General features: G+C 54.6%; 1 protein-coding gene across 2 annotated transcripts; it reads right to left on the bottom strand.

Annotated features, from left to right (window-relative positions):
- Positions 1 to 1,031: 1,031 nt before the first annotated feature.
- TCF15 (transcription factor 15) lies at positions 1,032 to 7,305 on the bottom strand. Of its 2 annotated transcripts, none has more exons than XM_033185973.1 (2): positions 6,702 to 7,305; positions 1,032 to 1,691 (listed from the first exon to the last, which is right to left on the bottom strand). In XM_033185973.1, the coding sequence occupies exons 1-2, from the start codon at positions 7,218 to 7,220 to the stop codon at positions 1,617 to 1,619; spliced, it is 594 nt and encodes a 197-aa protein (XP_033041864.1). In that variant the 5' UTR covers positions 7,221 to 7,305; the 3' UTR covers positions 1,032 to 1,616. The 2 variants fall into 2 exon arrangements, with proteins under 2 accessions (XP_033041864.1, XP_033041865.1); XM_033185974.1 differs by lacking the exon at positions 1,032 to 1,691 and adding an exon at positions 6,440 to 6,516.
- Positions 7,306 to 9,925: the final 2,620 nt, after the last annotated feature.

The raw sequence follows: 9,925 nt of genomic DNA, 5'->3' as shown, positions 1-9,925 counted from the left end.
AGCCACAATTCAGGCTCAGAGGGTCAAATGCAGGGGAGTGGGTAGAGGCAGAACAGAGGGGATAGGAATGTGGACTCTGGGGCCAGACTTCAGTCAGTAAACATGAAATGGATCACTTGAGCTCAGGAGTTTGAGACCAGCCTGGGTAGCATATGAGACCTTGTCTTTAAAAAAATAAATTAAAAATAAAAGTGTTGTTAAATAAATAAACTGTTGAGATAGGCATATGAATGCACCTTACTGAGGAGAGGGTGGCTGCCTGGCTGCCCTGGCCTTTCCCTGGCTCTCTCACCCTCAGGCCTCTCAAGCTTCTCTGATCCTCACCTCACAGGGACACAGCCCCAGCCTGAGAGACCGAAGAACTGCTAGCTGCACTGATCAGCTGTACCCATCGCTGTCTCTGCTGGGTCTACAATGGGGGAGACACCAGCCTTCACCTCCCAGGGCTCCTGGGAGTGTAATCGGGATAACAGGTGCTGGCTTTCCACCTGGATCATCTCCAGGGCAGGGAAGGAGCTGCTCTAGGCTTCAAAGGTGGACGGAGTCAGGGTGTCACCGTATCACCCTGCCATGTGCCTCTGGGTGTCATTGGTCTTCTAAGTCATTTCAGATAACGCAGCGGTAGGAATATTCCCCTTTAGCATGCACTCATTTGCACCTGTGGAAAACCACATGCCTTGTTGGTGATAGCATCAAAGAGGGATTGAAGGATGGCATGTTCACAAAATGGAATAATAAGCAGCTCAGAAAGAAATGAAATACCCTTTAGGTACTGATTTGGGATGATACCAAGTTAGATTAAGGAAAAAAAGGAGCTGAAAGTGTGTACGAGGTGCTGTCATTTGTGTATTTGCCTGATCATTCATAGCGAATGGGACATCACAGGAAACTGGTGCACTAGGCTGCTTGCAGAGAGGAGAGCTGGTGGCCGGAGGACAGGGGCAGGGAGACTTTTCAACACATATCCTCTGGTACCTTCTGAATTTTGAACCGTGTGAATGAAATGAACACAGTCCTTATTCAAAAATAAATAAAATTAAGATTTCTTTACCAACCATACCAGACACCTAACAGTTGTTAAGAACATCTGATAAATAGCAGACTGAGGAAAGTTTGGTTATGGCTCGTGGAGAGGGGGCTCTGCCTGTCTTCCCCAGCCCCACCCCTCCAGGGCTCAGGGCAGCCCCTGGAACATCTGTGCCTCTCTCTAAGTCCAGGGGAGGGCCCACCTCTGACCTCCGATGTCCACAGGCCCCTCCTCAGCTCAGAACGACGTCTTTTATTTAAAAATAGCTTTTATTTTAAACTCACCAATTCTCTCTCACAGACACTCACACTCACGCACAGACACACACATACACCCTCTGTCACCAACAGTCTTTGTTTTTCCAAAAGTTCTGCCTTGTCTCTGACCAGCCAGAGCTGGGCAGGCTGAATGGATCCTCACAGTTCTCCAGGATCGGGTAGAGATGTCCCGAGGGCCCTGCCCAGAGTGTCCTGGACCCAGGCCATGGTCCCCTGGTCCCCACACAAAGAAGGGGTGGGCTCGGCTCCTGGGGTCTCCTTCCCTATACAGCCAGTGGCTGGCTCCTGGCCTCCTTCTCCAGGGTCCAGGCTCATCTTCGCGGCCCTCGAAGGGGGGCCACCCCCCTCACCTTCAAGCAGCTGCCCCCCAGGTCACGACGGCCACCCTGCAGAGGGGGAGAAAGGGTATAAGGAGGTTCAATTAGGCCAGTGTGAACACTAACCTCTGTATCCACCAACAGGGATCCTGATAAATAAATCACAGTTCAGCCACACGATCAAGTTCTCTGCAGCAGAAAGCAGAAGAAACCTTTTATGGACTGATACGGACTGCTGCCAAATGACAATGTTTAAGGACAAAAGCAAGGGGCAGGCTGAATGCGCTTGTGTGCTGTGATTGCTGGAGAGAAGTGCACGTGGGAAATTGTGAGTGGGTTTCTTCAGAGAGGAATTTGATGATGGAGAGAGGATGGGAGGGAGGCTCTCTCATGCTATACTTTTTTTTGAGACAGTCTTGCTGTGGCCAGGCTGGAGTGCAGTGGCACAATCTCAGCTCACTGCAACCTCCGCCTCCTGGGTTCAAGTGATTCTTCTGCCTCATCCTCCCAAGTAGCTGGGACTACAGGTGACCACCACCACGCTTGGCTAATTTTTGTATTCACACTATACTTTTTTACCTTTTCCATTTCTTTCCCATATGATCTGTTGCTTAAAAAAAAAAAAAGATCCAATACATTTTAAAACATAGTATTTTACATGGGCAAAACAGGTCTTCCCCCTGCCTGACTGCATGCCTAGTGGCTCACTCTTCCACCTTCAAAAGGGGACTGGATTTCTGGCCTCCTTGACTTCCTTCAGGGCGTCCCCTTTGCCAGGAATGTGCTCTCAGGTCTTGTCTCCCTGGAAAGGTTTCTCAGTTCCTAAATTGCCTAGCACTTCCTGTCTTTCTGGGGACATTCCATGGGGATGAATCTCAGAAGGACAAGGCAGGGTCTCTCCTTTGTCCCACCATCTGGACTGGGATCTCAGGGAATGGTAGGGAATAGGATTTCTTCACTCTGTGGTCCCATTTCCAGCCTGGGCTCTCTTGGACCGGGACCTGACTTGGAGCAGGCACCAATCAACACTGCCTGAATTAAGTGGCAGCCATTGGAAGCTGCGCTAATGGTGGCAGTCCCTGAAATCATCAGTCCCTACAGGGGCTGTCTCTACCAGCTCTTCTCATTGATATTTTCAGACTGGACACATGTGTTTCACCCTCACCATAAGCCAGAGAGGTCACAGATGTTACAGCACCCCCTCTTTTGAGGCCTCCAGCCACTGAGTGACTGGCCCAGAGGCACCCAGCCAGTTGTAAAAGAGCTGGGCTAGAAATCTATGTTGTCCAACAATCTGTCTTGTTTCCAGGACACGACAGTGTCTGAAATCCCACTGTAAATGCTCATTGCCCTGAGCCTGGCTAGATGATGATGGAACAGGCAGCTTTCTCAGCCCACTTAGAGAAACAGCTGACCATCTGGGAGCTCTGCCCCCTGCCCCCTCCACTCCCAGGTCCAGGTTGGGGCAGATCCATCCAGATGCGAGCCCAACCTCCCTCGAGGCTCTTGCAACCCAGGGACAACATGTTCACTCACAGGCAGGGCTATTTTGAGGGCTGAGGCCACAGTCCCAGCAGAGCCTGGGGCTTGGGCTTCTCAGACAAACTCTGGCAGGAGTGGTTGAGAAGGGCAGATAGGGGAGGGGGTGCAATATTAAGGTTGAATTAGAAAACTGGCTCTCCCCTCTTTTACTCTTTAAGTCCTCAGGGACAGGGAGAGCTGGCCCCTTCCACCCCAAGTCTAGAGGTCACATGGAGACCTGGGGTCCCAGAAGAATGCTGGGACTGTTCACCTCCCTGAACCTCGGTTTCTTCATCTACGAAATGGGGACAAAATTATTTTACTTGCCATCTCAAGGTGCAGTCGAATGTGCATGCAGCTGTGTAAGCTGCTAAGTGTGCTTAGAAGAGGTCCTGACAGCCGGGTACGGTGGCTCATGCCTGTAATCCCAGCACTTTGGGAGGCCGAGGCAGGCAGATCACGTGAGGCCAGGAGTTCGAGATCAGCCTGGCCAAACATGGCGAAACCCCGTCTCTACTAAAAATACAAAAAATTAGCCAGGTGTGGTGGCCGACGCCTGTAATCCCAGCTACTTGGGAGGCTGGGGCAGGAGAACTGCTTGAACCCGGGAGGCAGAGGCTGCAGTGAGCTGAGATCATGTCATTGTACTCCAGCCTGGGCGACAGAGCGAGACTCCGTCTCAAAAAAAAAAAAAAAAAGAAGTCCTCATAAGACCCCAGTTTGTTTGTCCCTTAGGAACTTAGCACCAAGGGTCTTCGGGAAGCACCATGGTTAGGAGTTGGGTGAGACGGACCTAGGATTCGATCCCTACTTTGCCAAGGGCCAACTACTGCACCTCAGGCAAGTGATTTCATCTCACTGAGCCTCAGTTTCCCCCCCTGTAAAGGGGAGTTAGTTTATAGGATCACACAAGCTAACATAGGATTACACAGGCTAATCTAGGTAAAGCCTTGGTACAGTGTTGGGAATATAGTAAATGTTCATAAGTATTACTATCAGCATCATCTACTGAGAGTGCCTCCTGGTCCCAGCTACCCTCTGGGTATACCAACAGGGGAGAGCCTTACAAGATGATCCTGTCCCATCCTCACCCCCAGGTGACAAAGGGAAAACAGGGCAGAGACAAGAACCCCTGTTCCACCTCCCACTTGCTAATTCTACCACAGAGGGCCACACCTAACCCCTCCTTCAACAGGAAGATGCTACAGGGAACTGTTTCCATGGCAACCCCAATTCCAGACTGGCCAGGATGGGAGGGAGGTGGTGGCTCAGGGTAAAGGAACAGGGTGTTGGGTCTTAAAGCTCTCTGGCCCCCCAAAGCTCAGAAGGGAACAAGAGCTCCCCAAGACAGCCAGTTTTCTTCCAGCAGAGTCTTCAAGGGGCCATAGCTGGCCAGGATCGCCCCTCTCGCCTATTCCCAGAGGAGACCATGGGGTTGACAGCATTGTTTCTATAGCCAAATTTGGCTGGGTTCTTGGTCCCATAGACAGATCCCAGGGAAGCAGCCAGGCCCAGGGGAGTCCCCTGTGAGCTGTGGGACAGGCCTGAGACCTACAGAGAAGTCCCCCAGCCTGCCTGCTGTGGGGGTGGACACATGACAGTTACAGGGACTTCCCCCTGTAACCTATCCCACGTCTCAACCAGGCAGGCCTGAGTTTGAATCCTGGTTCCATCACTGACTGTGTGTCTCTGCGCCACTGGCAGCTCCTCTAAGCAAGTGGGGATAACCGCAGCGCCTCATTCCTGGCTGTTGCAGGATTTTAATGATAACTCATCAAGAGTGCTTAGCACAGATCAGTGCTCATGAAGGCTGCTGTCACTGCTGTTACTGGCCATTGTGCTCCCCCTCTGCACTCCCGCCACTTTTAGCCTCTTCCCTCTTCCTTCTCTAGGCCTCAGCTCTTGCTGTATGCCCCAATCCTAGAACACCCTTTCCATTGGCCTGTCCCTGTTCTAAAGCATCCTTCAGAAATGTGACACAGAAACCCTGTCAGCACTCACCCTGGGTTGGGGGCTTCCTCTGGGCTCTGAGAATCCCTTTGTGCTTCCCCTCCCCCACCATCAGACCACAGCATCCTCATCTTCATCTCCCTGCCCTGACCCTGGGGCTGCACTGTCAGGTCCTGACTGGTGGATGGGTAGGGACCTATAACCTGCTTCTCTGGGGTTCTCAGAGCCAACAGCAGGCAGCTGTCGGGTAGCTAAGGGTTGCTAACTGGAATGAATGGGTGAAAGGCAGTCAGGGAGTATCCCTGAGGGCCCCTTCAGGTCTTCCCATTCCAGGAAGCCTTAAAGGCCCACTCCTGGCTTCTCAGCCCAGCCTGGGGCACTGACAGGCCCACAGCTGGGAGCAGCAGGGACCATGGAGAGGGTACAAGCCTGAGGCTAAGAAGATGGATTCAGGGCAACTGAGGCAGCCAGGTGTTGAGAAAGCAGGTTGGATGTCTGATGAGCCAGACAGAGGGTGGTCTCAGGCCAAGATGCAGAGGCCTCCGCAGAACAGGGTGGAGCAAGGTACCACGGGGAGCTGTGAGAACCAAACAGCAGGGAGTCAGGGGCCTAACTCCAATTCCCCATGCCCTTCCACTTGACCACCAAAAGTCAGTACTCTCTCATGCTCAGTTTCCCCAGATGCAAATGGTAGCTGCTGGAATACAAGCTGTTAGACAGGCTTCTTTACTGTCGGAAAAGCCCAGGCCAGAAAGGCACAGGGTCTGGGGATGAAGTAGGTTCCTTGGGGCCTGGGCAAGGTTTCAGCCTAGAGGCCACCTCTGCTGCCACACAGCCCCCGCCCACCCCTACCAGCCTGGTCCACTTCCTTGCCCAGGACACATTGCAGGAGCTGCACACCAGCTCCCTCCAGCTGAGCCAAGAGTGCCCTCTCCCAACACCATGTCCTTTGGGGGGCTGGGGGCTCTCAGGGGGCCCCTTCTTCACTCCTACTGCTCATCCGCTGGGAACCTCAGGCTCTCGGTTGGGGGTTTGTGGCCTCCTTTCTTCTCAGTCTCCTGCTCTTGTGTTAGATCTCAGGACACAGGACAATTACTTCAAGGGGGGGGCAACACACACCGGGCAAACCTAGGGCGAGCACCCCGGCTTCCCAGCTGAGTAAATATGGGCAGGTGATTCCATCTCTGATGCTCAGATCCTCATGAGGATAAAATGGGCAGAAAAACTACCTGCCTGAAGGGCTTCTTGTGAAGGCAAAAAAGTGGATGTGGAGCGCAAGACTCAATAAAAGATGGACTTTGTTATTCCGTCCTCATGCCGTCTTCCCAGCAGGAAGGAAGTACCAGCACACCTTTCGTTGGAGGGGATATCCCACACTGAGCAGTTAAATCAGACCCGAACTCTGGGTTTTCCTGCATCTTTTCTGTTTGGGGGACAGGACATTAAGTCAGTGGTTCTGTTCCACACCAGACCCTGGGGTTGGGGAGCCGCACCCAGCACGAATTCCACGTCGCTTCCTCCTGGCCTAGTTGGGGCCGCTTCCCGGAGAGGCAACGTCCCCCGCCTACCCCAACCCAGTGGTCGCAGTGAGGGACGCAGCACACTCACCCCCTTGCGCTGGTTGCTGAGGCAGAAGGTGCAGATGGAGCGCGGCTGGCGGCCGCCGTCGGCGGTGGTGGGGACGGCGCTCTTGGCACTGCCGGTGGCGCGGAAGCACGGCTGCCCGTCGTCGGCCGAGTCGCCCAGCAGCAGCACGTTGGCCAGGTGCGCGATGTAGCTGGATGCCAGGCGCAGCGTCTCGATCTTGGACAGCTTGCGGTCCACCGGCTCGGTGGGGATGAGCGTGCGCAGCGCCGTAAAGGCCGTGTTCACGCTCTGAGTGCGGTCCCGCTCCCGCGCGTTGGCCGCCTGCCGCTGTCGCACCACCACCACCGGGCCCGCGCCGCCGCCCGCCCGCCGCCCGCCCCCGGGGCCCGGGCCGCGCCGCGCTGCCTCCAGGCCCTCGCAGCAGCCGAACGACTGGTCCGACGCGTCGCTCTCACTGCGGTTCTCCTCGTCCTCGCTTAGCAGCCGCACGTCTGGGTACAGCACGTGCGCGCCGACTGGCCGCAGCAGCGCGAACGCCATGGGCGCCGGCAGCGTCCCTCCGAGCGCCGCGTCCCAGCGTTGGCCGCGCCCCGCGGTGCGCTCCCGCGCGCTCCCACGGCCCCGCCGGCCCCCGCCTTATAGGCGAGGGAGGGGCCAAATGGCAAGGCCGCCCCGGCCGGGGGCGGAGGGCTCCGCCTGGCCAATGGGGAGGCGCCCGCCGCGCCCTGGCCAATGACGACGCACCCACCGCCTCCGTTCCCCAGGTTGAAAGCGGCCCGGGAGCCGGTGGCCCACCCCGAAGGCTCCCATTCCCGGCTGGCTAGCCCGGCAGATGCTGGAGGTCTGGGCTAGTCGGCCGGGGTGGGCCCAGATTCGAACTTTTTGTCCCCAGCCTGGACCACCTGGGAGACGCGGGCAGGTCCCTTTCTCCTCTCTTGGACTCAGTTTCCTCATTCGGAACGTTCAGATTGCAGAGAAATAGCTGGTGTCTCCTGCCCTCAAATTCTAATCCTGTAGTTCTGCAACTTTCATGTGCGTAAGAACTGGGGAGGAGGCTTTTGCTATTATAGAGTCCCAGATTGCTCCCATTCTGATTAAGCAGTTCTGGAACGTGCCCAGGAACGTGCATTTTGTAACAAGTCATTGATGATAGTGGTGGTGTCAGTGGAGAACACTTGGAGAAAAGCTATAATCTCTCCAAATGAGGATTCGACGGTGTCTTGTCCCTGAAGACAAACTTAAAAAAAAAAAAAAAAGCAAAACAAAACCACAACACACAAACACCAGTAGTTCGTTCATTTATTCAACAAATATTCGTTGGATCCCTACTATGTGTCAGGCATGGTTTTAGGTCTGAGGATACAGCCATTAATAAAACAAATTTTTCACCCTCACGGAACTGGCGTTTTGGTTGAGGCACTACTGTGTGCCAGACTCGGTGCTATATACTCTATTGAGCCCAGCTGAGGCTGCAGGATAGCAGCCCTGAGTCACAGGTAAGAGAGCTTTGGCCTTCAGTCATACAGGTGGGAGTGGGGGCGCTAGCTCCAGCTTGTCTGGTTTCACTACTTCTTGAAATCTTACCACCACCATCCCATCACACACACACACGGGCTATCTTTCCTCAATGCCTGCCTGCCTTCTAGAAACCTTAGATTGTTCAGCCTGATGTGTTCTCCTCAGAGAATTCCTGAGCCAACGGTGGTTGCTGGGGTCTCCATCTCACTCGTGCCTGCTGCTCAGCTCTCTCCAGGCACTAGCTAAACCAGTATCCCACTTGGCCTTGAAAATAAGCCCGAATGGCAGCCAGTATAGCAGAGAAAGCGCGGGGAGTGGAGTTGAAAGGCTCCTAGGTGCATTTTGGCTCCTCTGGGCGTCTGTTTTCCTGACGATGCCCGCAGCTCTGCCATGCTGTGCTTTCCCGGCTTCCCTGATCCAGGTCAGAACTGGGGGAAGAAGAGGGAACGAGGGGTTTCCCATGGCTGCGGGGGGAGGAGCCCCTTAGGATCCAGGGTCTGCGGGAGAGTCTGTTCCCACACCTGGATCCCCCCACCGCCACCATTTGACCGTGACCCCAGCCAGGCTGGGCTTTGGGGAGGAGGAAGGCAGCCAGCATGGGCCCCCTCCCCGCAGGGCTGGTCCCACACACAGCCCCAGGCCAAGCTGCTGCTTCCTGAGCCGATGAATTATTACCGGGAGATTTCCTTCCCTGTCTGCGCCTCCTCACAGGGGCTCCCAGCTCACTTCACTTTCGCTTTCTCCCCCTTCTCCCCCTCCTCTCTGCTCCTGACCCTCAGGCAGCTTGAAATTCCTCTGTCCAGCCCCCTCCCAATTCCACCTCCAACTGGAGATGCCAAACAAGGCGTGAACTGGGCCCGGAAGGCGAAGAGGGGCTTGCCTTGTAGGCTCATTCATTTATTCGCTCCTTAGGCAGATTTCCACACTTGGGACCCTGGGAGTAAAAGAAAACCATGAATGAGACTGAGACAGGCCTTCTGCAGCCGAGAGGGGAAGGCGAGCTGTAAACAAAGGATTTCAAGACAATGTGGTAGGAGCAAGCCAGGGTCTGGTATCAGGGAGACCCAGTTCCGGTTCCAAGGGTAGCTGCTTCCCAGTCTCAGTTGCCTGCTCTGAAAATGAGATAATAATAGTACTCATTCCCAGGGCTGGTGATGGTTCCATGAGTTTGTGCCGGTAGAGCTGGGGCCTGGCACACAGGAGTGCTCAAAACCTGCGAGGAGTTTGTGCTACTGTTTTTAGGGCCTGGCCCCAGCCAACTGCCTGGGAAAGGGCTGAGCAGCATGGACTTTTCTACTTCTTGTCCCTGGGAGTGCAGAGGGGACTCCTGCCACATTCTCAGCTCACCTACACAGGGAACCTCAGCTTCCCCCATTCTCTGTCCCTCACTCTGCTCCAGCCATACTGGCCTCCTCACTAAACCTGGAGCCTGCTTTTTCCTGGCCCCCCGGCCCCTGATAGTCTCACAGTTTGTTCCCTCATTTCCTTCAAATCTTCACTCAAATCTTATCTCAGGGAGGCCTTCCCTGACCACAGCCCTAACAGTAACGGCTCCTCCCACCTGCCAGCATCCCCAGCTCTCCCTTTCCCTTTACCCTGCTTTATTTCTTTTTATAGCGTTTACCACTGACTTTCATTCATTCACTTATTCATTCTACAAATATTAACTGAGCACCTGCTATGTGCTAGGCACAGGTCTGGGTACTGTGGATACAGCAGTAGACACG

Source organism: Trachypithecus francoisi, unplaced genomic scaffold (assembly GCF_009764315.1).
Source record: "Trachypithecus francoisi isolate TF-2019V2 unplaced genomic scaffold, Tfra_2.0 Lachesis_group21, whole genome shotgun sequence".
In the NCBI taxonomy this organism is placed as follows: Eukaryota; Metazoa; Chordata; class Mammalia; order Primates; family Cercopithecidae; genus Trachypithecus; species Trachypithecus francoisi.
This window is presented reverse-complemented; position numbering and strand designations above follow the sequence as displayed.